The sequence below is a fragment of the Acartia tonsa genome, chromosome 1 (genome assembly GCF_053477335.1).
Source record: "Acartia tonsa isolate MP-2025a chromosome 1, ASM5347733v1, whole genome shotgun sequence".
NCBI lineage: Eukaryota > Metazoa > Arthropoda > Copepoda > Calanoida > Acartiidae > Acartia > Acartia tonsa.
Window position 1 is genome coordinate 35761357 of NC_137260.1, and position 27523 is coordinate 35788879.

The 27523-nt window shown below is 33.5% G+C and overlaps 4 protein-coding genes across 8 annotated transcripts; all 4 read left to right on the plus strand.

The window, feature by feature from the left end:
• The first annotated feature begins 154 nt into the window (after window positions 1-154).
• Window positions 155-7525, plus strand: LOC145317997 (uncharacterized). Of its 5 annotated transcripts, none has more exons than XR_013879182.1 (6): window positions 155-309; window positions 587-696; window positions 5582-5696; window positions 6364-6498; window positions 6819-7147; window positions 7247-7525. XR_013879182.1 is itself a non-coding variant. In XM_080159309.1 (5 exons), the coding sequence occupies exons 1-5, from the start codon at window positions 277-279 to the stop codon at window positions 6957-6959; spliced, it is 534 nt and encodes a 177-aa protein (XP_080015435.1). In that variant the 5' UTR covers window positions 155-276; the 3' UTR covers window positions 6960-7525. The 5 variants fall into 5 exon arrangements, 1 of the variants encoding a protein (XP_080015435.1); XR_013879183.1 differs by having other exon boundaries at window positions 7282-7525; XR_013879186.1 differs by having other exon boundaries at window positions 6819-7116.
• On the plus strand, window positions 7503-15750 carry mRpL28 (mitochondrial ribosomal protein L28). The gene is made up of 10 exons (XM_080170839.1): window positions 7503-7606; window positions 8006-8066; window positions 8673-8805; window positions 9235-9359; window positions 13268-13337; window positions 13993-14116; window positions 14414-14506; window positions 14564-14585; window positions 14780-14860; window positions 15171-15750. The coding sequence occupies exons 1-10, from the start codon at window positions 7530-7532 to the stop codon at window positions 15288-15290; spliced, it is 906 nt and encodes a 301-aa protein (XP_080026965.1). The 5' UTR covers window positions 7503-7529; the 3' UTR covers window positions 15291-15750.
• Window positions 15751-16632: 882 nt separating this feature from the next.
• On the plus strand, window positions 16633-18523 carry LOC145317988 (mitochondrial translation release factor in rescue). The gene is made up of 5 exons (XM_080159298.1): window positions 16633-16778; window positions 16996-17061; window positions 17227-17295; window positions 17802-17882; window positions 18075-18523. The coding sequence occupies exons 1-5, from the start codon at window positions 16691-16693 to the stop codon at window positions 18362-18364; spliced, it is 594 nt and encodes a 197-aa protein (XP_080015424.1). The 5' UTR covers window positions 16633-16690; the 3' UTR covers window positions 18365-18523.
• Window positions 18490-27496, plus strand: mRpL50 (mitochondrial ribosomal protein L50). Its single transcript, XM_080159285.1, has 8 exons — window positions 18490-18642; window positions 19614-19743; window positions 20007-20092; window positions 20733-20842; window positions 26291-26336; window positions 26467-26589; window positions 26880-26927; window positions 27241-27496. Exons 1-8 carry the CDS (start codon window positions 18526-18528, stop codon window positions 27301-27303), a joined length of 723 nt encoding a protein of 240 aa, XP_080015411.1. The 5' UTR covers window positions 18490-18525; the 3' UTR covers window positions 27304-27496.
• The last annotated feature ends 27 nt before the right edge of the window (window positions 27497-27523 follow it).

Consider the following 27523-nt stretch of genomic DNA (forward strand, 5'->3'; position numbering starts at 1 on the left):
GACCTCAGTCTAGAAGTCCTAATTGCACGATAATGAGCTGTGCCTGTTTTTGAGCCAATTTATTATTCCTTCTGATCTTCCCGCGCCTGGCATTTTACATTTTTGTAAGTCTCTTGCAAGGTACTATGTGGTCCAAACTGGAAATCCACAGTAGGAAGACAAATTGTCAACTTCGCTAATGGCGTGGGTTTTGTTTCATATTTTCTAGTTTAAATACCTAATATAAGTAATGGTTACAGAGCTGCGGTGCAGTATATTGGCAAAATATATGATGACATGGAATTATTACAATGGGGAGAGACAAACAAGGTAGGTAGATAGAAAAGAAAGAAAGAAAGAAACTCAGATTAAAATTAAATTGTAGAGATATGTAATATGATGATTTTAAGTTATAACAATGGGGAGAGACAAATAAGGTAGATAGATAGATGGTAGATAAAGACAAAATTAGGTACAGTGGAAAGATTAAGAATTATTACAATTGTAAGTTATAACTGAAAAATACAAATAGATCACTTTTAAAAAGACGTATTTAGATAGACTAGACATAGGAAAAAAAGGCTGATATTGGATGTATTAATTTTAGGAAACAGTATATGAGATGAACACAGTTGTTTTAAAAATTCTGGACAACAACCCAAGTGAAACTTCTGAATTTTTTAATCTTGGAGAGACTTATGCTGATGTCTCATACAGGTTAGTTACATTTAAGCGGGGAGGGAGAGGACATTTGGCTGATTATTACAATAGTCCACAAAGTTTTATAACAACGTTTTCTTATTCGTTGGTTCAAAAACTTTGGGGACTTGAATTTTGATTAAATGATTCTTAAGTTGAGTGTATAAGCGTTTTAACTGTAATCTACAAAAGGGGTTATTTTCTGTACATCATTGGGGATGTACAGCAAATTATCGGATATAGTCTTATTCCTTAAGATCTATTTGACATAATAACTTGCCATTGATCTAAACAATGATCAATTCAAAATTTTTATATTTCTCCAAGACGCTAAATTTAACTAGGAAGATTGTGTAAAGATTTTTGTTTGTTTGTACTTTAAAATCTCGCTATCTACTAAATCGGTTGAGTTCTCTAATTTAGAGAAGTTTCGCATTGGTGCCAGGTTTCAGAATATTTTAGTATTTTTTAATTTGGGGTATAGTTGGGCTTATTTCTGCCTCTCCCCTTCGAATACAGAGCCCTTTAATGCTAGGTGCGCATTCATTAATTGAAATTAAAAGTGATAATTGAATTTTCCCTGTGAGGTTAAGGGGGGGGGGAAGTTTTGCCACTTTCGCGTAATCCGTGATTATTAGGCTAGGTATTGATGTGAGACTATAGGTTATTTGGGATAAAAGTTTACTTTTGGGTAGTACTTCACGTATATTTAACCATTTTTTGGATAGGTCTCCAGGTTCAGGTGCTGCAGGCTGGAAGGTGGTTTCTGGACAGGTAAAAAAAAATTAAAATTTTTGTTTTAAGAGTTAGAGATCAAATTATTAAACAAAACATGCATCTTTATGGATATTATTGAAATACCAGAAGAAAAAATTAAAATCGGCCTCCAGGTTCAAGTGCTGCAGGCCTCCAGGTCCACTCTGGACAGGTAAAAAAACAAGTTTTTTATTTGAAGAGTTAGAGGTCAACTTATAAAACAGAATATGCATCTTTTTTTTATATTATTGACATTTTTGAAGAAAAAATTAAAATCGGCCTCCAGGTTCAAGTGCTGCAGGCCTCCAGGTCCACTCTGGACAGATAAAAAAAAAGTTTCTTATTTGAAGAGTTAGAGGTCAACTTATAAAACAGAATATGCATATTTTTTAATATTATTGACATATTTGAAGAAAAAATTAAAATCGGCCTCCAGGTTCAGGTGCTGCAGGCATCCAGGTCCACTCTGGACAGGTAAAAAAACAATTTTTTTATTTGAAGAGTTAGAGGTCAACTTATAAAACAGAATATGCATATTTTTTGATATCATTGACATTTTTGAAGAAAACATAAAAATCGGCCTCCAGGTTCAGGTGCTGCTGGCCTCCAGGTTCACTCTGGACAGGTAAAAAAATATTTTTTTTTATTTGAAGAGTTAGAGGTCAACTTATAAAACAGAATATGCATCTTTTTTTGTATTATTGACATTTTTGAAGAAAAAATTTAAATCAGCCCCCAGGTTCAGGTGCTGCAGGCCTCCAGGTCCACTCTGGACAGGTAAAAAATCAAATTTTTTATTTGAAGAGTTAGAGGACAACTTACAAAACAGAATATGCATCTTTTTTGATGTTTTTGACATATTTAAAGAAAAAATTAAAATCGGTCTCCAGGTTCAGGTGCTGCAGACCTTTAGGTCCACTCTGGACATGTAAAAAATAAAAATTTTTATTTAAAGAGTTAGAGGACAACTTAAAAAACAGAATATGCATCTTTTTTGATGTTATTGACATATTTGAAGTAAATCGGCCTCCAGGTTCAGGTGCTGCTGGCCTCCAGGTTTACTCTGGACAGGTAAAAAAATATTTTTTTATTTGAAGAGTTAGAGGTCAACTTATAAAACAGAATATGCATCTTTTTTTGTATTATTGACATTTTTGAAGAAAAAATTTAAATCAGCCCCCAGGTTCAGGTGCTGTAGGCCTCTAGGTCCACTCTGGAAAGGTAAAAAATAAAAATAAATTATTTGAAGAGTTAGAGGTCAACTTATAAAACAGAATATGCATATTTTTTGATATCATTGACATTTTTGAAGAAAACATAAAAATCGGCCTCCAGGTTCAGGTGCTGCTGGCCTCCAGGTTCACTCTGGACAGGTAAAAAAATATTTTTTTTTATTTGAAGAGTTAGAGGTCAACTTATAAAACAGAATATGCATCTTTTTTTGTATTATTGACATTTTTGAAGAAAAAATTTAAATCAGCCCCCAGGTTCAGGTGCTGCAGGCCTCCAGGTCCACTCTGGACAGGTAAAAAATCAAATTTTTTATTTGAAGAGTTAGAGGACAACTTACAAAACAGAATATGCATCTTTTTTGATGTTTTTGACATATTTAAAGAAAAAATTAAAATCGGTCTCCAGGTTCAGGTGCTGCAGACCTTTAGGTCCACTCTGGACATGTAAAAAATAAAAATTTTTATTTAAAGAGTTAGAGGACAACTTAAAAAACAGAATATGCATCTTTTTTGATGTTATTGACATATTTGAAGTAAATCGGCCTCCAGGTTCAGGTGCTGCTGGCCTCCAGGTTTACTCTGGACAGGTAAAAAAATATTTTTTTATTTGAAGAGTTAGAGGTCAACTTATAAAACAGAATATGCATCTTTTTTTTGTATTATTGACATTTTTGAAGAAAAAATTTAAATCAGCCCCCAGGTTCAGGTGCTGTAGGCCTCTAGGTCCACTCTGGAAAGGTAAAAAATAAAAATAAATTATTTGAAGAGTTAGAGGTCAACTTATAAAACAGAATATGCTTCTTTTTTTATATTATTGACATATTTGAAGAAAAAATTAAAATCGGACTCCATGTTCAGATCCTACAGGCCTCCAGGTCCACTCTGGACAGGTATAAATTAAGTCTTTTTATCTGGAAAGTTACAGGTCAACTTATAAAACAAAATATGCATTGTTTTGGATTTAATAAATATACTTGAAGATAAAATTAAAATCGGCCTTCAAGTTTAGGTGCTGCAGGCTTTCATTTTCAGGTATTTTTGCTTTTTTTCCTGTTTTAAAACATGGTAGGTAGGTATCATACATTTTTACTTTTTTATATGGACAGTGACACTTTTACCTGGATCCTGGTGAACGCTGGTTGTTGCCGGCCAGGTGAATATCTCAAATGGTTATTTTGGAATTTAGAAGAAAGATTTCGAAATAGAAGAAGTTTAAAACTTAAAATATAATAATATAGTGAAATTAAAGGACCTGGAGCCTGTCTGGACACACATTTTGAAGCCTTAAATGATTAATTTTACTATATTATCTTATTTTAACCATTTTTTAAATACATACCTTTCCTCTAAATTCAAAGATTACCTGGATATTTACCTGGCCAATGGCCACCAGCGGTCACTGGGATCCATCAAAAAGTTTCAATGAATATGATAACTACCAGGTTTAAATAAATATAGAATAGAAAAAAAGTACGGGGGAAATCAAATAAATAGGAAATATACCGGAAAATAGTCTCTAAAGTTCACCTGGAAGCCTGCAGCACCTGAACCTGGACGCCAATTTTTTTTTTTTTCTTCAAATATGCATGTAACATCTAAAAAGATGCTAATGTTGTTTTAAAAACTGACCTCTAACTCTACAAATAAAAAAATTGATTGTTTTACCTGCCCAGAGTGCACCTGGAGGCCTGCAGCACGTGAACCTGGAGGCCAATTTTAATTTTTTCTTCAAATATGTCAATAATAACAAAAAAAAATGCATATTCTGTTTTATAAGTTGACCTCTAACTATTCAAATATTTTTTTTTTAATTTTTTTACCCGTCCTGAGTTGACCTGGAGGCCTGCAGCACCTGAACCTGGAGGCCGATTTTAATTTTTTCTTCAAATATGTCCATAATATAAAAAAATATGCACATTCTGTTTTAGAAGTTGACCTCTAACTCTTCAAATAAAAAATTTGATTTTTTACCTGTCCAGAGTGGACCTGGAGGCCTTCAGCACCTGAACCTGGAGGTCGATTTAAATTTTTTCTTCTTATATGTCAATAATATCAAAAATGATGCATATTCTGTTTTATAAGTTGACCTCTAACTCTTCAAATAAAAAACTTGTTTTTTTACCTGTCCAGAGTGGACCTGGAGGCCTGCAGCACCTAAACCTGGAGGCCGATTTTAATTTTTCTTTAAATATGTCAATAATATCAAAAAATATGCATATTCTGTTTAATAAGTTGACCTCTAACTCTTCAAATAAAAAAAAACTTGTTTTTTTACCTGTCCTTGAGGCCAGCACACCTGAACCTGGAGGCCGATTTTAATTTTTTCTTCAAATTTGTCAATAATATAAAAAAACTTGTTTTTTTACCTGTCCAGAGTGGACCTGGAGGCCTGCAGCACTTGAACCTGGAGGCCGATTTTAATTTTTTCTTCTGGTATTTCAATAATATCCATAAAGATGCATGTTTTGTTTAATAATTTGATCTCTAACTCTTCAAACAAAAATTTTAATTTTTTTTTACCTGTCCAGAAACCACCTTCCAGCCTGCAGCACCTGAACCTGGAGACCTATCCAAAAAATGATTAAATATACGTGAAGTACTACCCAAAAGTAAACTTTTATCCCAAATAACCTATAGTCTCACATCAATACCTAGCCTAATAATCACGGATTACGCGAAAGTGGCAAAACTTCCCCCCCCCCCTTAATTACTTTTTATCAAGGTTGGACACCTGCCACTCTCACTCAAGATAAATACAAACCTCATCACTAAGTATTTAGAACGTAAACTAAAGCCTAAAACATTTCTTGTTTTCTGATGGTTGTATTTAATTTCTTTACACTTGATCACTTATTGTAGACAACTAAAAAAGAAAATGAATAACAAAATCTAATCTAACAAAGCATTTTTTTTAGAATATTCAAGCATCTTGATGCGAACAAGGCGAACAAAAATATGCCGTTGAGATATAACACAAATGCGGCTGGAATCATGTCCTTGGCCATGAAGGTCCTACTCACAGATGGGCAGGTAAAGCAACGCAGCTTATAGCTGTTTGGTTAGCTAGCATTGAGTATTTTTAAGTCCTATACTGCCAAGAAAAAGAAGTAAATACTCAGATTATCTTTAATGTTAAATTATTGGCTGTCTTGATAAGAAGGACAATTTGAAAAAAAATATTAAAAAGAAAAGTTAATGTGTCTGAATTAGCAGGACTTTTCAAATCCCACTTTTTTATAGTTAAATAAACATTAAGCTATATTAGTTAAAAGGAATTTTAATGTATATAATAGATTTGAAATCTGCATAAAATTTTAAGGATTTTTTATAAAATTCGTTTTTTATATAATTCTTTATTTAAAAGCGCAAATACAATTTAAGTTAATTAATTTTGACCAATAAGATAGGTGGATTGGAAACTACCTGAGCTCTAATAGGTTGAATGATGTACGAAACTTAAGCTTCTCCAATCAGAGCGCAGATTGTTTTCAACCCACCAATCACAGATGTCAAAAATAATTAACTTAAACTGTATTTGCGCTTTTAGATAAAGAATTATACAAAAAACGAATTTTATAAAAAAAAATCCTTAAAATTTTATGCAGATTTCAAATCTATTATATACATTAAATTTTTTTCCAACTTATATAGCTTAATAAACATGTCAATCTAATTTTATTATCATTTGTTTATTAAGTTTGAGAAAGCGCGGGAAATCTTTGGCTTCTGCGAGGAGAACAAGGACTTGCTGCCAGGTCAGCTCAATGATGAAGTCCTGGTCACACTCATAGAGGAGGTTGTAGATAAGGAGAAAGTACAGACTGGACTTGAGGTAAGAATACCATTTTTTTTGTCACAAAGGCCCCAACTAATTTTTTTAACGTTTTTCAAATCTTGAGATGGAATGGACAATTTGACATTTTCTATATAAATTAAAATGAGATTTTTTATATTCATGAATTGAAAAGAAAGTACCTAAGAAGTTATGAACAAAATATAATAAAACAAACTTTTTTTTTACATAGCTACTTTGTAACATAATGTATTCGCAGTTCTTCCAACTCAGTAAAGGAAGGAATAAAAACAGTCACTTCCTTGTTTACAGTACCTAAATGTTTTCATAAGTTTATCAAAATATTTTTTATCGTTTAGATTGTTGAATATCTGATCAGCATAAACTCTTCCCGAGCCCGTGATTGTGGACTCAAACTTGCCACCCTCAAGTTGTCCAAGGATGTGACCCAGACACTGAACAAAATGTTCGCTCAAGATCAAAAGTGGAAGAATATTTAAATAATAGTATTTTATGTTTGTTATAGTGTGTGATATTCTGTAAACTGGGAAATTTATGTTCATAAGTAGCACATTAATCATTAATAATAAGATTTACATGTTAAATGTGTAACAAGAATATATATACAGTGTGTTCTATAAATAAATTAAAAATATTGTTTATTTAATCCATTTAACACTGACTGATAGTAATCATTAATATCTTATTTTCTTCATATACGTGATTCTCAACAAAATACGTAGCAGTTTTTAAGAGTAATAAAATATTAATGATTAATATATATCAGGGTTAAGTGGGTTAATTTATTAATCAAATTTTCAGAATTTAATCTGTTGTTCTTAGATTTTAATTACAATCTTTGCCTGCTTTATTATTTACTAATGTGGGGTACATGAGGGAGGGGTTTGATCCTCTACTTTACATTTTAATTTTTAAAAAAGAATATTTTTACCTATATGCTTTTTGAATATAAAAAGTTTTTGTTTGTTTACTTTTGTTAATATTTATGTTTTGTATAAGTTTTTCCTTCACTATAATTACAATTAGATTTCAGACAAAATAAAAACAGAATGTCCATATCCAAAACGATAGAGCCGTTAATACACAAGTATCCGACATGGATGAAGTACTCGGGAATTGGCTCAAGGCATAGACAACTATAGAATGATTTAGATAACTTTTTTCGCATCAAAAAATACCTAGCAAGGTGAATAAAGTTAAGCAAGAACCTTTCAAATAAGGAAGAATTGTCTCTTAAGTTATTAAAGTTATACCTATATGGTCAAAGATGTCCATAAAAAGTTGAGATGAAATATTCTTAGATCCCGATAACATCATATTTCACAATTAATTACAATTACAATCAAAAAAAGGTTGAAATCTATAAACGTTTATGAATAAATAAGAAAATGTTCTAGAAATTACCTATCTATTTACAGGGAAAACATTTATTGAAATGTTATATGCAATTTTTCAAAAGCTAATGAAAACATAATGAAGTGGGTACCTAATTAATAATAATTCTATGATTGCCTTATGTGTGCAGAGTTATGGGAGAGAAAGGATGGAATACTGGTATCAAGAAAAATATTCCTAGACATTATAAGGTAATATAATACTTAATAATAGATACAGAATAATATACGAGGATGGAGGGAGGGGGGGGGGGAGGGGGGGTTGGTATTATATTAGTCAGCGGGGAGATTTATCAGGGTAAGCGACAATCTCTCACTTACTCAATATTGTTAACTTATTGTTAAATAATTTAACAGTACTATCCGTGTTTAAAAATTGAAATTGCATACCTAGGTACTTCAGTTAAAAACACAATTTCAGCATAATATTTCAGTTTAATAAAAGATTTGTAGGTATATAATGGAGGGGTGTATAATCTGCAAAATTGACCCTGCTAAAGGGGGGGGCAAAAAAAATTTAAAATATGTGGTTGGGGGGAATATTTTAAAATTAAGAGAACTGAAAACGTTTTTTCCATTTTCTCCGCTTCTTGGTGTAAAAAAAAACTAAAAGAATATGCAAGAGGGGGGAAAATATGAATAAAATTAAAAGTTCTGTAAACATTTTTTCATTTTTCCCTTCCTTGCTGAAAAAAAAACAGGAAGGAAAAACAAATAAAAAAAATCTGCATCAGGGAAAAAAATGTATCTTGTGCAGAATATGCACCCCTGATATAATATTTTATTTGTTTTGTTCAGCATTTCTACATGACATGGAAGATTGGTCCCCAAGAACATATTCACTCCAAGCCCAACCCAGCAAACTTTGAGATGGATGAGTTTGGAGAAATTGCTCCGGTTCAAAATCCACGGATTTATGTGGTCTACCCTCAGGAACTTGCAATAATTTAAATTTTAAAAGATTTTTCTTGAAGTTTTCAATTTATTTAACATTTTACGAGATAAAAGATTTTATCTTACGTGCCTTGTGTTAATCCATCGCTTCTTAAGCATAACTATTAGATTAAACTCGTTAGGTTGATGTACCTAGAAAATAAACTCAATAGCTCACAACCATGTCCCTTTGCTCTGAATTATGATTTAGTTAGGAAGGTTGGTCTGTCATCTTATAATGAGGATGAGATAATACCTACTATTTTATAATACAAAGTAGTACGATATCAGTTTGCCCATCTAAAACTTATCACTGAACCGATAAAGTTATGCTTGTCCGAGACGAAATATACTAGTCCTGCAGGTGAACCTTGTTGTAGTCACTAAATAAACAAGTTTTGCAAAAATTAATGCTACCAACTTTGATAGGAGTTCCACGAAGGATTATGGGGTGGTGAAGGAGTGATTAAGGGACTAAAAGCTAGACCTGAAACCAGACATCGGTCCTTCACGCCTCCTACTGCCAGATATTGGTGGCCTAAACTTTTTAAGGTATGTAAAGGAAATGGATATATAATACACGGATATTGAGACAAGGGAAATTTTGTCGTTAATTTAGGTTGATAATTTAGTCCACAAATACAGTTCAATACGTTCCTTCATGGTCAGGGGAGGGGATGGGGTAAAGTCTTAGGGGGAACGGGGTTCATTATATAAGCCAGCTGAGAAAAACATTGTATCGGGGTATGCGAGAATCTCTCACAATACCCACATATTCTATATCTAACCAATGTAAATGAATAACTTATTTATTACCCCAATAGATAAAACAACAACATAAATTAAACCCTATGTACTATACAACTTTTTTTAATGCTGAGTTTGAAAAACAATGATTACAAAAAGATTCCTTCCTTTTTTTAACTTTGTACCTAGTACACAGTGGTCTATTTTGGCCTTTTGGTGGACATTTCACCTACCTCTACTCAAAGTCAATTTTCTCAGCTTGTAGTTGATAGAATCGTTCAAAATAAAAAGCATGCGCCTTATTATTACCCAATACAACTAGTATGTGCATCTATGGAAGGAAAACAAAAGCCAATTTGTCTAGAAAATACTTTAAAACTTAGCTAAAATTTTATATTTTCATAATTTTTTCTTGGGTCGTAGAGGGCCTTAATCGATGTTTAAAGCAAAAAAAACATTTTAAAACCTTGAAGCATTAATAAATATTACTTTAGAAATGAGTATATAAAGGTAAATGCCCTATCACCAATCCTTCTGCAACATACATTTGATACAACTAATTGACGTTTCTTTACCCTTTTTTTACGAAGTTATTTTCTCTTAGATTAATAATAATACTTGATGTAATTAGTAATAAAAAACAAGGATAGGTAAAAGTTACTTTATTAGAAAGGAATTTATCAAAAAAATGTAGTTTTAGTGGTAACCCAAGTCGTTGCTTCTAATCACAGGGATATGTTGCTTGAAGACAATCTTTTGGGCCTCCAAATGAAAGTTTCATACAGCATGCAATAGCAGCGAGGAATAGGACATACGACCGTAAATTACACTGGTACCCAAAGTTTTATACACATGTTATCTTGTTTGATGGCCCAAAAACTTTGGGTACTCTTTATTGAAATTGATTGGTTGGTTCCAAACTAGAAGTGTCCAAATTGTTTTACCAATAATAAAGGGATAATTTGTTTAGGGATGGATATCATTATCAATTAATCATTCATTGTCTTATCCCTTTAGATTACTTATGCAATAATACTTTAATAGGATGAAAAAGATTAAATTCGATGACTGAAAAGTCGGAGGCATTGTTCCTTAGATGCCATGTCTTTGACGAAAATGAATTTCCAGATGGTTTTTAGCCTAGCAATGGATTTATTATTACTTGAATGTTACACCAGATTTTTATGTTGTCAAATAAAGGGAAACTCCCAGCGGACTAAAATAACGATACCCCCCAATAACCCTCCTTTACCCCATCCCATCTCCTACTCGATAAATGAACTGACCGATAAACAAGTTCCATGTTTTAGGAAACTCTCAACGGACTAAAATAACGATACCCCCAAATCCACCTTCTTCTAGCCCATACCCTCTCTTACATGATAAATGAACTGACCAATAAACGAGTTCCAAGTCAGCAAGCTAAATTGACGACAATTTTTCCCCTGTCATAATATCCACGTATTCTATATCCATTAGTCTAGCTGGAACCTACGGCTCTGGCATAAAGGGTAATGCGTTTCCTAGTTTTTATTTTGTGTAAAACATAATCATACTAGAGACGTTAAAAAAGGCTGCAGCTTTGTTAGGCACGTTACTTTTAGAGTATAGGCATTGTATTGGCCCTTGAATTGATAAATGTAACAACAAGACATTTTTATTGGTATTATACCTACTCGTTTAACAAAAATCAAATTATAGTTAGAAAATCTGTTTTAGATATCTTACATAACAAACAAACAAATTTAAACATTAATGATATTATGTTATTAAGAAGAAATAAGTTAAAATGCATTTGGAATTAAAATTAACAGAGAAAAGAAAAAATCTAATTTTTTTTCCTTTCATCTGTTGCAATTTTCGAGTTTACCCTCTAAAGATAAAGTTAAAATTTGAAATAAACCGGGCCCCGTAACAACCTAAACTAAACATCAAACTATGGCATTATACCTGTATTTTAAGAATAATATATGGTTTGGTATGTTACGGGGCCCGGTTTTTGGTGAAAACCATAAAAAACTGAAAATTATTGCCAAAATTTTTTGCAAAAATATTTAGGAAATGACATAATTTTTTTTTAAAAACAATAATAAAATGGATGAAAAAAGTAAAATAAAATTCTAAAACACCAGTTTTCTAATATATCATGTAATATTATGAATACAAATAGGTGAAGAAACTTCATTGTATCAATGTAACACTGAAAAAAAAATATTTTTTCCAAAGATGGTGAAAATTCAAAAGGTAAAATTCATGACGTGAAAATAATCATTAACCTTCATGTTTCAAAGTCCATAATTCATCAACCAGTAGTTGAAAAGACAAAAACTCTTCAGTTTTATATGAGATAGGGTATATATTTTCAAAATTAATTATTAATTATGAGGAATTCCAATGTTGATTTTTGGCGAAATGTCCGGCCTTAGACCACTGTGTAGTAATTTCGTAATTAAAAGCGACCAGAGCTGGATCTTATCATCATTTTAGTGGCTAGCCAGATCGGGGCGCGCCAGAGGTGAGCCACAGCCACTGCCAAAAAACATTGATCTTTAAAAGATTTTCGCCTTGGTGATGCCAGATCGCTAGCGACACTCAATAAAATGTCGATCTTTAAATACTTTTTTGGCTACCCCCTAAAAAAAGAAAAATAATAAACAGAAAAATTATCATGTGACAATTTAAGAAAAAATTACGAAAAGGGGGGGGGGGTTTAATGCAACCATCTCGTAATCAGTGAGCAAATGGCACTTACAATTCGAATTTTGATCTGAAATTTTGCATGAGTAATCCTTGGTAGGTCTATTTTCCCTAAATCGAACAAAAAGTTGAAAAAGTAACGGCTAACGGCTCAGCCGTTTTTTGGCTATTTTTAGGACAAATCTGCCATAAATTATGTAGGAATCAACTTTTTGAAACATAGTTTTGCTTTACATCATGTGAAATGATACAAAAAAACATTTTTAGATTTCTAGTACCAGCAACTAGCGGCTAGAACCGTTTGAAAACGTTTTGGAGCAGCATAGAGTATTATGTGGAGACAGGTTTCGTGATGATTTCCCTTGAAAATAGTTTTAAAAATGGCTAAACTTAAGCAGCCAGCCGTTAGCTGTTACTTTTCCAACTTTTTGTTCAATTTAAGGAAAATAGACCTACTAAGGATTACTCATGCAAAATTCCAGATCAAAATTCGAATTCTAAGTGCCATTTGCTCACTGATTACGAGATGGTTGCATTAAACCCCCCCCCCCTTTTCGTAATTTTTTCTTAAATTGTCACCCTTATGTTTTGCAGGCAACATATTTATACATGACTATACAATTTTATAACTTTTGGCTGTGTCAGTACCGTATTTCATATATAACAATATACAATTTATTTTTAAAATTATAAAAACGTTTTCACCATAGTTTTGCAATAAAATATTAAAACTAATTGAAAAAATATTAATTTAATAAATACGGCTCACCTCGATCCGGCTCGGTAGCTATACGAAACGAGTGTAGCCGGTGATCCGTAGGCGATCCGCTTGGTGAGCTGGATCGCCAATGCCATTTTGATTTAAAGATCGATATGAGGTGCGCCAATCTGGATCACCTCTGGCGCACCCTGATCCGGCTCACCACTAAATGATTGAAAGATCCAGCTCTGGTTGAAAATATAAACTAAATTTTACAGAGACAGACAATCGTGCATTGTATTACTTTTGATTTTAGGGAGTTGTACACAGTGAAATTTTGGGAACACATATAGAAATGGTGATGACCAACAGGGGATTATTATTAGGTAAGATAAGGAATACTTCTTTTATAGAGTACCTAGAGGATTTTTTTGGGTATAGTCCCTTTCGTGGCGATTCTTCGTATTTTTCACAGAAGCTTTTCTCCTATTTCTAGCCCCTGCGTAGGCTCTAACCCTTCGGGGTCAATTACCTAACCCTGTGGGGCAATCACCTAACCCAATATAACCTAAAATAACCTATAAAAAGCCATTTTAAAATACGACGAATCGCCCCTTATGGGGCGATGTTACAACAGTGACTATTCCCGATTTTTTTCTTGGATTTTTTTGAAGTTCAAGTAGTGTAGTTGCAATTATTATGCCTCTTGGCGAAAAAACACTTGTGTAAAAATTTTGATCATTTTGGACAAGCATTACCTATGCCCAGTAATTTTACTTTGAAATTTTGCGGCATTGGGGGTCTATAAATCATTGCATCAAAACTATGGCTTCATGGTGCTCCCTAAATAGGCCTTGAGGTGTAGCATCAGGAATTTTTGACCGTTTCAAAATATCTCGTACTTAGCCTGAGAAAATCTCAAAAAACCTCAAAAAAACGCTATCTTTAGGATTGTTTAAAATTTACTAATTTTAGAGTGTTTTTTGAGATTTTCTCAGGTTGTTTTTTTGTGAAAAAATAACCCTTTCCTATCTATTTTAGTTGACAAAGCGTATGGGTTTGACAACTACATAATGAAAACTCCGGTAAATGAAATTTACGCATGGAAACTTCTCAAATTAAAAAGAGAAATGCTACTCAAGCTTACAGATAAAGATAATTTTGCAGGAAAACATTTGATAACTTCAAATCAAATAAAAATAGTTTAATGGCGGCTATCGCTTTATTTTGAAAGATCACAGTTAACAACCAGTTTAATTGTTTAAAAGTCCTCCATAGTGTTGAGATATTTACTTTGTTTTATTTTAAACTCACACGTATTGCATAGCAGTAGTTGCTTTGTTTACACTACAAAAATATAACCAAAACTCAAAGGACTAGTTGAAAACTTCCCAAAAATTGCAGACGGACAATGACAATAGCTTCGTATATTGTCAAATATAGTTACCTAAATGTATCCGCTAGGCGGCAAAACCGATATTTATGATAAATACCAAGAATTTTGTGTTCCGTATGAAGAAGCTGACTGGACGGGATTAACTTTGGAGGCAAGTTAGTTTTTTTAGCCTATTTTCTATTCAACCCTCTCTGTTGATTAACTGCATAAGGAAAGTTACTGGAAAGGCTTGTTAAAGGTAGGGAGAATGAAAATAGAATTCGAATCCTAAATCTGCAAATTAACCTTACCCTTAAAACTCATTGCCCTAGACAGTTAGGACTTCCAGACTAAAGTAAGTCATTATTAGACTTTGTTTTATACCTATCTAGAGAGGGGATGGATAATGGGAATAACTATTTAATAATTGATGAATAAATCCTTTAAACTCAGGAAGCAATTAAGAAGCAAATAGTGATAGAAAGCAACAAGTCTGAAGCTGAGAAAATACCCCTGAAATCTATTTACCGTCAGGTATATTAATATCATTTTATTCTACCTATTTATTTGAATATTCAGCCTTTTGTCTCATATATCTTACTATGACTTTAACATGTGATGACTTATTGTTGGGTTCGATTCATTATGATGAATGAAATTAAGGCATGTCTTACTCAGGCCGCCAGGATTAAGGATAAGCCCCATCTGATAATGGTGGTTTGACGTTTGGTGTTGAATTATTATTCTTATGTCGGGGTATGGGGTAAAACATTCATTTGCATCTTATTGTATCTTGTCCTTCTTTAGTTTTCTTTACCATTGTTAAACTTATGAACTTATCTAGGAACTTGTCCATCTATTGAAAAATGGTCACTTGGATGATCTGGACCCGGAGCTGGCCCTACAGGAACAAGGGAAATCAGGAGGAGGAATGTTCAGCTCAATCAAGAATGTTTTCAAATAATCAAAATCTTTCAATGTATTGTATGTGCAAAATTCACTGATATATTTAGGTACATGTGCGGATTCTGTGTATTAGGAAAGCCAATAAACTTTCTTTTATATATTATAGTTTTGTAATTACACGATTTACAAAGCTGTGATTAAATAGGTAACAAGATTTTTTTTATACTACCTACCTATCGTTTTTAATTTCAAAATATATGAAAACTTCAAAAATTACATACCTACCTACTATGTAAAAAAAAGTAGATAATAATTTTGAATTTAAACAAGATACCTACCTATTTATTTAATTACACAAAACTGAAATTTAGAGAATATTGTATACTAGCAACCACAATCCAATTCCACAGTGATCCATTCATGTCCCTAACTATTAAACATTTTATTTTAATCTTTCAAATAAAAACATCTCAAAAGGTTAAATAAATTACAAACAACTTACACTATCTGTTTCAGAATACTAAAATGTTACCAACAGTTACTCTACAATAATTTTTAAACATTTATCAAATTTCCATAAAAATCCGTATAAAATGAAATCCCTTGGACTCTTCAAACAACTCATTAGATATGGACAAAATTTGAAATATACTGATAAAGATTTCTATTTTAGGTAATCATTTTTTTTCTTTATAAAAGAGACTTCTAACATATTTTAGTTCTTAAACTAATTTTAAAAGCAATTTTTTAATTAGAAAAATCCGTACTGAATTTGAGAAAAATCGCCAGCTGACAAATCCCGCTGAAATCAAGTATAAAACAGGGAGATATTTAAGATGAAAATAGAATACTTATTATCCTGTCATACTACGTCGACAAGGATTATACCATCCATAAAAGCGATAACATATCAGAAAGTCAGAGAACGAACATTAACAAATATAGAGTATTAACGCAATTAATATTTACAATTTCCGTACAAATCTATCCCAAAACTTCTGAAATACGTGATGCATTATATAAGCATGCTTACACTTTAAGACATAATTCTAGAGATGTTTTTCTTTTAACATAAAACTACCTAATGGTCATAAAATTCATATTGCAAAAATTAAGTAAATAGGATGATTATACCATATAAAAAATTGTTTTTGAAAGGCCAAAAATCATCATCTTAATAATGAACATATGGACTTTCTTGTATTCACTATTGAGTTTCTGCGCTGTCTATCGCACCCAACTTTCAAGGAATCATCATCAAGCTAGGTTTTCAATGAACAATTTTACATTGCCTAAATAAACGAAAAGTTACTGACGGATGGACCGATCTTAAATTACATGGTTCAAATGGGCTAAACAGATTCAAAATGATAAAATAAATTCTTAAATGATATTAATTTAGATCAAGGCTTAGCCTTTCTCAAAAAAGAAGCTTTGCTTTAAGTCATCCAACAAAGAATGAATTCTCACAGCTTCATAAAAATGTTAATGTTACCACGACGCAGTTTTGTCACCTTTGGGCCACTTCAATTTGCTTCTAAATCAGGTCAGTAAATTTACGCTAACATCCCGTTGTGTTTTACATTTATTAACCAATCAATTTTCTTTTAGAAATAGTTTATAATTAATTTTAACATAATAGATGCGTAGCATTTCTATAAGCATCCCCTTTCATCACTGATTGAAAGTTAGTTTTGGGGTGGATAAAAGAATGTGAATAACTCTTCAGCAACTCTAATTAATGATATTTCTTTAATTACTAGGTATTATAGATAGATCAAAAGTACCAAAAATCAAAGAAGATGAATTAGAAGAAAAATTTGTAAAAGGTACCTACCTAAATAATAATGTTTTTTTTTGTAAGGCAGATATTTTAAACAAAAATCTCATCATTGGGTTTTGATTGATAAAAAATACTTCATTGCATTTTTTTCTTGAATATTTTGAATATTTATAAAGTTAGAACCTACAGACAAAGGTTGTTCTATATTAAGGCTGGGGACCTGGTGGTCAGTCTGTTAATAAAACTACAAATGCCGTATTCCTACGTCATATACCCACAGGTAAACTGCAGGACTAGCATAAAGCTTCTTTTATTAATGACTTATTGTCTTTTTTATAGCATAGCTATGTTTTAAGAATATTTCAAAAATAATTTTGTTAAATTAAATGACTTTTTAACTCGAATAAATTTGGGTTATTTATTTGATTAGGTTACATTTCGTACCTTTGTGAATTGCCCCTTCTCCTCTCAAAGTTTTAATTGATTTGGAACTAGGGTTGAGCCGGATATCCTGTTTGGCCGGATATCTGGCCGGATATCAGGCCATTTTCGATATCGGGCCGGTTACCGGATATTAAAACTATCCGGATACCAGATATCCGGCTGATTTTTACTGCCGGATATCCGGTTATCCAGTCGGATATCTGGTAATTTGCCGGATATCGAGCGTTGGTTAGATATCCGGCCGGATACCGGATATTGAAACTATCCGGATATCGGATATCCGGCCAAAAAAGTATCAGGCCCAACCCTATTTGGAACCTAAATGTATCCCCCATGATATAGGTGTATGGATAAGATGTCATGAATCAAGATCGCTAGATCGGAACAGAAAAATAGCAAGACAAATGCTTATTGACAAGTTAGGTAAGAATTTTAGTTTCATTTTTGGACTGAAAAGGAACGTGATATTATTTATTTATGAAAAGTATACACACCACTTCTCCCAAAATGGCCCATAACAACTGTTTTTAGTCTTTTTCATACACTTGAAATACCTAACCGTTAATTTTTTCTCAATTTTGGTTTGTCTGTTATATAACTTTAATTCATGTTCAGATGAGAAGTTGAACGGAGAAGAAAGTGTAGCACAACAAGAACACAGATTAGCATCGTTGCGGCGCAGTTTAAAGAAAGAAAAAACTAGACTTAAATACGAAAAAATAAAGGCTGAAAAGGAGGGTTTGATATCCAATGAAAATAATGAAAATTTTGAGACTTTTGAAAGTTATGATGAAATATTATTAGGTAGTGAAAAGAATGATTATTTAAAAGCCTATGAAGTTGATAAAATTGAAAGAACAGATGAAAAAGATACCAATGATTTTAAAACTAAGCTAGATTCTTGATGTCCATTTTGAGAGCTTGTTTTCATGTGATATTGTTTGAAAAGAGCTGGAAAAAAATCGGGTAAAACATGTTTTCTTTTCTGTGAAGATTTTTACTATACTTAAAAATTGACTAGCTGGATATAGAAAAAAAAAATCATTTGATTTTTTTTCAGAAAAGAATGTGGGGTGTTTTTAGGGGTTCCCAGAGGAGCTTCAGAACTCCTTTTCAGGAGTTTAGAAGAAATTTTAGTAGCTCTCAATGTAACGGCGCCATGTCATATCATAGAAAGATGCAGGTGTGTATATTGTTGGCATTTTGTGTTAAGTAAACAAAAGTCACGAAATTTTTTTAAAAATCATCTAATCTAAAAAGAAATAAAATATTTTTCAGTATGGCTTCGAAGCCGATTGATATCCGCAGGTTTAGAACCAGTTGTCAACCATATTATGTATAGCATCGTATTACACCTAACCCTAAAAACTGGTTTTGATGTAATAATTTTCTGTTTTAATATTCGCGAAAACCTGTCCATATTACGATGCGAAAAATAAATATTCTACGTAACTTTATATTAGTTCAGAAATCAGGGGTGTATATTCTGCATGGTTGACCCGGCTAAAGGGGGGGTGGGGGGATTAAAAAATATGTGGAAGTAGGAAATGTAAAAATTTAGAAAACTGAAGACATTTTTTCCATTTTCCCCCTCCTTGATGAAAAAAACTAAAAGAATATGTGGGAGGGGGGATAATATGAATAAAATAAAGAATTCTGAAAGTATAGATAGTTCTTGACCCTCATGGGACCTACTCTTTTTTACCTCACCCTCGCCGAGTATGGCAGGTGTCCCAAATTAAGTCACCGTAATGAATGAAGCTCTCCACAGATGAGCTTGAGTAAGGGTTGTACCTAGTATTATTTACTTGACTATTGAGTATCCAAACTACCCAATTATCACCTTTCTTACACAACCAAGGGGAAGTTGCGTGAATTAATTGCGACTGAGAAATTCGAGTTGCCACATGGGGACTTAAACTCGAACTCTCACCACCGTAACTCAGTGCGTTACCACTGAGCTACGAAGCCTCTTGCTGGAAAAAAACTAGGAGGGTAAAAATGAATCTTGTGCAAAATACACACCCCTGTCAGAAATATAAAAATATGCTTATTCTTGTAACAACTGATGATATGTTTTATGACACTATAATTAGGGTTTATTATCTTATTTAATTCGTTTTGTTAGCTTTATTTTATGTTCTTCTGTTTTAGAATAAAGCGCAGGAGTTAAAGGGAGGTGTACGGAAACGTATGGAGGCAGATGCACAGCCAGGAACAGACAAGTTTAGTCAGCATAATTTCACCACCATAGAGGCTCAGATGGGATCCTTGCAAACTAAAGGTTGGTGCCAATTATTACCAGATCTCAGCAAGGTCTTTTTTCAGCTTCAAGTTAATTTTAAAAGCAACTGTAGGTATTAGATTTTATCTACATAAATGCTGAAGTAAATAAATAGGTATTTATCTTACGGCGAAAACTAGTTTTACTGACAGTGAGATCATTTTTTGTTTGTGATTAAGGTTTAAAATGTTCAGAATTCAATTGAAACCCATAACCCCTACCTTATTCCTTTTTAATCTTCCAAGTTTTACTATTCTGTTTAGGTTTCTTGCGAAAGTACCTTCAATATTTCCCCCCAGACGATGTTCAAACTATTTTCCTCAGGGTTTGTTCCACAGTTTTGGGAAAGGTAATGTTGTCTTTGTATTTCTAAATGTATTCTCGATACTGTTTTAATTTTATAATACCGGTTACGCCCCTAGAGACCTTTATGTGGAAAGGGAAGTCGAGTCGACCCCTCCCCCATTTTCAATTTTAGTTTTAAAAAAAGGCAGGGGTGTATATTCTGCACAAGATTTATTTTTTTTCCCCTGCTACAAAATTTTTTATTTTTTTCCCCCCCTAGATTTTTCTTAAAAAGTAGGGGGGAAAATAGAAAAATATTTAAAGAACTCTATATTTTATTTATTTTATCCCTCCTACCACACATTTTTTTAGTTTTTTTAACCAAGGAGGGGGGCGAAATGGAAAAAATGTTTTCAGTTTTCTTAATTTTTACATTTTTTTCCCCTCCAACCACTTATTTTTTATTTTTTTTCCCACCCCCCTGAGCCGGGGATCCCATGCAGAATATACACCCCTGAAAAAAGGTAAAAAAAAAAATTTTTTTCTGGAGGCAATTTCTCTTGGGAGGTGGTTTACCCTCACCAACAAAGTTATGAACCTTCCTACGTAGGAGAAGCTACACTGTAAATCTGCTATCTGATAAATAATATCTTATTTGTCTGTTATCTAGTAGATCTAATCTTAGGCTATTCTGCATTGTTTAGGAAGTATCCATATCAGATATGCATAAAGTAGAGCTAACAGACTCCAACCAAAAGTATAATTTACTCACATCTCTTGGCAAAGAATTCAACCATTTTGTTCACAACTCCAGGCATCTTAAACATTAATGTTTATTATATTTTTTGCAGCTTATACCAAAGCCGAAATTAAAGGGGGGAAAAATCATAAAACCTATACGTGATTTTCAGCTTTCGTTGAGGTGCAACACTTAGAAGAATTTGACGACTTTTTTATCTGCCACCCAAATATTATTTCAGGTTTTTTTCGCTTGTTGGCTATACCTAATTCCTGCATTTTCTGAAAATCATTTTTAAAGCTGAAAAAAAAAGATTATAAAAAGGGTTAAAGGGGGACGTAACTGAAGACTTTTTGATGCAGGGGGGGGGGTTTTCTCTGGAACCACTTGATGAACCGTGCAGATTTTTTGGACTTAAGCTTTTAGGGGTATGAACATCTCATGGTTTCGAAGTCAACCCCCTACCCCCACCCCCTAGCCCTCCGGGGCTCCAAAAAACCCTGGAAATGAACCTAACCTTAATTTTCTCAAAAACTATTTGACCAATAGATATGATTTCTTAGAATTAAGCTTTCATGCTAATCAACTATCTTTTAGATTAGAAGTCACCCCCCCGCTACCAACCCCTAGCCCTCCGGGGCTCAAATAAACCCTGAAAATGAACTTAACCTTAATTATCTCAGAAACTATTTGACCAATAGATATGATTTCTTAGAATTAAGCTTTCATGCTAATAAACTAGCTTTTAGATTAGAAGTCACCGCCCTGCTGCCAACTCCTAGCCCTCCGGGGCTCCAAAAAACCCTGGAAATGAACCTAACCTTAATTATCTCAGAAACTATTTGACCAATAGATATGATTTCTTAGAATTAAGCTTTCATGCTAATAAATTATCTTTTAGATTAGAAGTCACCCCCCTGCTACCAACCCCTAGCCCTCCGGGGCTCAAATAAACCCTGGAAATGAACCGTGCAGATTTTTTGGACTTAAGCTTTTAGGGGTAAGAACATCTCATGGTTTCGAAGTCAACCCCCTACCCCCACCCCCTAGCCCTCCGGGGCTCCAAAAAACCCTGGAAATGAACCTAACCTTAATTTTCTCAAAAACTATTTGACCAATAGATATGATTTCTTAGAATTAAGCTTTCATGCTAATCAACTATCTTTTAGATTAGAAGTCACCCCCCCGCTACCAACCCCTAGCCCTCCGGGGCTCAAATAAACCCTGAAAATGAACTTAACCTTAATTATCTCAGAAACTATTTGACCAATAGATATGATTTCTTAGAATTAAGCTTTCGTGCTAAAATATTATCTTTTAGATTAGAAGTCACCCCCCTGCTACCAAACCTTAGCCCTCCGGGGCTCCAAAAAACCCTGGAAATGAACCTAACCTTAATTATCTCAGAAACTATTTGACCAATAAATATGATTTCTTAGAATTAAGCTTTCATGCTAATAAACTATCTTTTAGATTAGAAGTCACCCCCCTGCTGCCAACCCCTAGCCCTCCGGGGCTCCAAAAAACTCTGGAAATGAACCTAACCTTAATTATCTCAGAAACTATTTGACCAATAGATATGATTTCTTAGAATTAAGCTTTCATGCTAATCAACTATCTTTTAGATTAGAAGTCACCCCCCCGCTACCAACCCCTAGCCCTCCGGGGCTCAAATAAACCCTGGAAATGAACCTAACCTTAATTATCTCAGAAACTATTTGACCAATAGATATGATTTCTTAGAATTAAGCTTTCATGCTAATAAACTATCTTTTAGATTAGAAGTCACCCCCCTGCTGCCAACCCCTAGCCCTCCGGGGCTCCAAAAAACCCTGGAAATGAACCTAACCTTAATTATCTCAGAAACCATTTGAGCAATAGAGATGATTTCTTAAACTTAAGTTTTTATGCATATAACTTGACTTATAGTTTCAAAGTTACCCTCCTGCCTCCGACCCCTAGCCCTCCGGGGCTCAAATTAACCCTAAAAATGAACCTAACCTTAATTTTCTCAAAAACTATTTGACCAATAGATATGATTTCTTAGAATTAAGCTTTCGTGCTAAAATATTATGTTTTAGATTAGAAGTCACCCCCCTGCTGCCAACCCCTAGCCCTCCGGGGCTCAAAAAAACCTGGAAATGAACCTAACCTTAATTATCTCAGAAACCATTTGAGCAATAGAGATGATTTCTTAAACTTAAGTTTTTATGCAAATAACTTGACTTATAGTTTCAAAGTTACCCTCCTGCCTCCGACCCCTAGCCCTCCGGGGCTCAAATTAACCCTAAAAATGAACCTAACCTTAATTTTCTCAAAAACTATTTGACCAATAGATATGATTTCTTAGAATTAAGCTTTCATGCTAAAATATTATGTTTTAGATTAGAAGTCACCCCCCTGCTGCCAACCCCTAGCCCTCCGGGGCTCAAAAAAACCTGGAAATGAACCTAACCTTAATTATCTCAGAAACCATTTGAGCAATAGAGATGATTTCTTAAACTTAAGTTTTTATGCAAATAACTTGACTTATAGTTTCAAAGTTACCCTCCTGCCTCCGACCCCTAGCCCTCCGGGGCTCAAATTAACCCTAAAAATGAACCTAACCTTAATTTTCTCAAAAACTATTTGACCAATAGATATGATTTCTTAGAATTAAGCTTTCATGCTAATAAACTATCTTTTAGATTAGAAGTCACCCCCCTGCTGCCAAACCTTAGCCCTCCGGGGCTCCAAAAAAACTCTGGAAATGAACCTAACCTTAATTATCTCAGAAACTATTTGACCAATAGATATGATTTCTTAGAATTAAGCTTTCATGCTAATAAATTATGTTTTAGATTAGAAGTCACTGCCCTGCTGCCAAACCTTAGCCCTCCGGGGCTCCAAAAAAACTCTGGAAATGAACCTAACCTTAATTATCTCAGAAACTATTTGACCAATAGATATGATTTCTTAGAATTAAGCTTTCATGCTAATAAATTATCTTTTAGATTAGAAGTCACCCCCCTGCTGCCAAACCTTAGCCCTCCGGGGCTCAAAAAAACCCTGGAAATGAACCTAACCTTAATTATCTCAGGAACCATTTGATAGATAGAGATGATTTCGTAAACTTAAGATTTATGCTTATAAACTGACTTTTAGTTTCGAAGTTACCCTCCTGCTGCCAACCACTAGCCCTCCAGGGCTCAAATTAACCCTAAAAATGAACCTATCCTAAATTTTCTCAGAAACCATTTGATCAATACAGCAGATTTCTAGGACTTTTATGGTTTAGAAGTCACCCCCCTGCCCCGAACCCCTAGCCCCCCGGGGCTCAAAAAACTACTTTTCTAGGAGAAGAAGGATGTCAATCAAGTTTGTGAGAGTTGGGACTCAATACTTTGTTTATTGAAAAATCTTACAAAGCAAAGCTTTTATTTAATTAGATATGGTCTGTGAGGGTTAGCTTTTTTCTTGTTCATTTTGACATGTTATAAATGTCCTATTGATTTTAAACTTTGCATGATGTTTTCTATAGCATTTAGGTACGATTTAAAAAGCGTAGCTACATAATAATCATTAACAAAAGGTCCAAATGTCCATTTAAAACATGGTTATTTTAAACTTATTGTCATTTTTTGTTTATCCTTCTCTATCATTTAAAAGCTTCTCTTCTATGGACGTTGTCATCCTTGTTAAATGTTTATTTAATATTTCTTAACATTGTTAAAAGCGAAGCTTTTCTATAATTAGGATCGGTCAGTCTGTCCGTACGTCAGTCACAAACGGATAGCTTTTTAGGCAATTTAGGCATGTTAGAATTGTCCTATCGATTTCAAACTTTCCATGGTGATACCTTTAGTAGTTAGGTACGATTTAGAAAGCGTAGCAACTCCATAATCATTACAAGAATGTCCGTACGTCCATTTTAAACATGTTGATTTTTTACTTTTTTAACAACAAATTTTTTTGTGATCTAATCATCCGATTGATCTGATTTTTGGTATGTTTATTCCTGGGACAACAAAGTATAATGTTTCAAGTGAAGCAACTCTATAATCAAGTCTTAAAAATGTAAGTATGTCCATAAACATTATCCTGTATCAAGCAGTTTTTCAACAAAATTACACTTACAATTTTGCTTCAACTCTAATACATTTATATTTTGATTATTCAGTTTTGACACTATATAAGTGTTAATGTCCGTTTGTTCTACAGTTTCAGTGCTTTGCTTTTATGGATGTTGTCATCGTTGTTTTTTTAACATTGATTGATTTTCTATCTTTATTTCACATCTAAAACATAATTTATTAGCATGAAAGCTTAATTCTAAGAAATCATCTATTGGTCAAATAGTTTTTGAGAAAATTAAGGTTAGGTTCATTTTTAGGGTTAATTTGAGCCCCGGAGGGCTAGGGGTCGGAGGCAGGAGGGCAACTTTGAAACTATAAGTCAAGTTATATGCATAAAAACTTAAGTTTAATAAATCATCTCTATTGCTCAAATGGTTTCTGAGATAATTAAGGTTAGGTTCATTACCAGGGTTTTTTGGAGCCCCGGAGGGCTAGGGGTTGGCAGCAGGTGGGTGACTTCTAATCTAAAAGATAGTTTATTAGCATGAAAGCTTAATTCTAAGAAATCATATCTATTGGTCAAATAGTTTCTGAGATAATTAAGGTTAGGTTCATTTCCAGGGTTTTTTGGAGCCCCAGAGGGCTAGGGGTTGGTAGCAGGGGGGGTGACTTCTAATCTAAAAGATAGTTGATTAGCATGAAAGCTTAATTCTAAGAAATCATATCTATTGGTCAAATAGTTTCTGAGATAATTAAGGTTAGGTTCATTTCCAGAGTTTTTTTGGAGCCCCGGAGGGCTAGGGGTTGGCAGCAGGGGGGTGACTTCTAATCTAAAAGATAGTTTATTAGCATGAAAGCTTAATTCTAAGAAATCATATCTATTGGTCAAATAGTTTCTGAGATAATTAAGGTTAGGTTCATTTCCAGGGTTTTTTAGAGCCCCGGAGGGCTAGGGGTTGGCAGCAGGGGGGTGACTTCTAATCTAAATGTTAGTTTATTAGCATGAAAGCTTAATTCTAAGAAATCATATCTATTGGTCAAATAGTTTCTGAGATAATTAAGGTTAGGTTCATTTTCAGGGTTTATTTGAGCCCCGGAGGGCTAGGGGTTGGTAGCGGGGGGGTGACTTCTAATCTAAAAGATAGTTGATTAGCATGAAAGCTTAATTCTAAGAAATCATATCTATTGGTCAAATAGTTTTTGAGAAAATTAAGGTTAGGTTCATTTTTAGGGGGTTTTTGAGCCCCGGGGGGCTAGGGGGTGGGGGTAGGGGGTTGACTTCGAAACCATGAGATGTTCATACCCCTAAAAGCTTAAGTCCAAAAAATCTGCACGGTTCATCAAGTGGTTCCGGAGAAAACCCCCCCCCCCCCCCCTGCATCAAAAAGTCTTCAGTTACGTCCCCCTTATACGGGAAACAAAATATGTAACTTTTATGAAGAAGATATTAATGTTTACATTCCTAAAGATTAAGAGATATGGACAGTTTGGATAAACTATACTTATTTTATACGGTAAGAAATTTTGTACTTATTGCTACTTTCCCAAAATTATTTCTGCCCACTGCAAGCTTTAAAAAACATCAAAATTATTATAAAACTTTTACAGTTGTCTTAAAATGAGACTTTTTTAAAATGTATGTAGACTCGAGTTGATCAGAAGAACCCATATGACCGCCTGTTCGAGAATGTTGACCTTCCACCTAATCTTCATATACAGAAAGACCCGGTCAGGTTTACTGGCAAAGGAGATAGCAAGTATGATCAGGTATAAAAAGTGTTTTTGGGAGGGAGGGAGGGAGGGGGGGTGGGGTAGGTACCTGTCATTATTGTGTATTCCTAAAACCTAGACATCGAAATAGTGGGAATGAAACTCTCATCCCTAGTTTTTTGTAGGGGTTTATTGAAAGAAGTAGGGGGGGGGGGGGGGGATTTGGTAAAATACAGCGCACTGCCCAAGTTCTAGACAAATATTTTCTGCAATAGTACTGTATAATATCCTTTAGATCATTAATAATATTAGGATTTTGATATTCAATAATATGTTTTTATATTTAGGTTACTGCCTTCCCACGTAGCAGCACTATTGTCTCTGGACTTTATACAAGGAATGTTTTTACATAAAAATGTTTTTCTTTATTGTCAAAGCTATAAATTGTCCTCTACAGGTTTATTATAAATGAAAAATAATTTCACAAGTCAGAATTTGATCACATCGAATGAATGTTTTTTGCTTTTTTCTAGATTTTAATTAACACAAGACCAGGTCTTAGTTTTTAGTATTTTTTACACTTTATTTTAATTTATAAAGATGTAACTTTCAAAAAAAAATATTCTTACCATGACTACCTACCCATTTCATTCCCAGCTATTTTAGAAATCTTAATTATTAATTGTAAAAAAAACATGACAATTCTTCAGGGACAAGTTTGAGGCTCATGAAACAGAACTGGATATTTATTCTGAACAAGATTATGAATGAGAAATTGTTACCTAGTGCCTGCCTTATTTTGTATTTGTTTTCTGTTTCATTGTTTTATTAATTTTAATAGCATATTTTGTTGGAGTAGACAAGATTAAGTTAACCTCCAAAATAAAATATTTTCGTATTCCTAGGTATATGTCATAAATCGCAATGGTTTCCTAGAATTTCTGTTTATAAATATTGTTTCAGATATGATAATGGGCCCAGGATGCCCCCT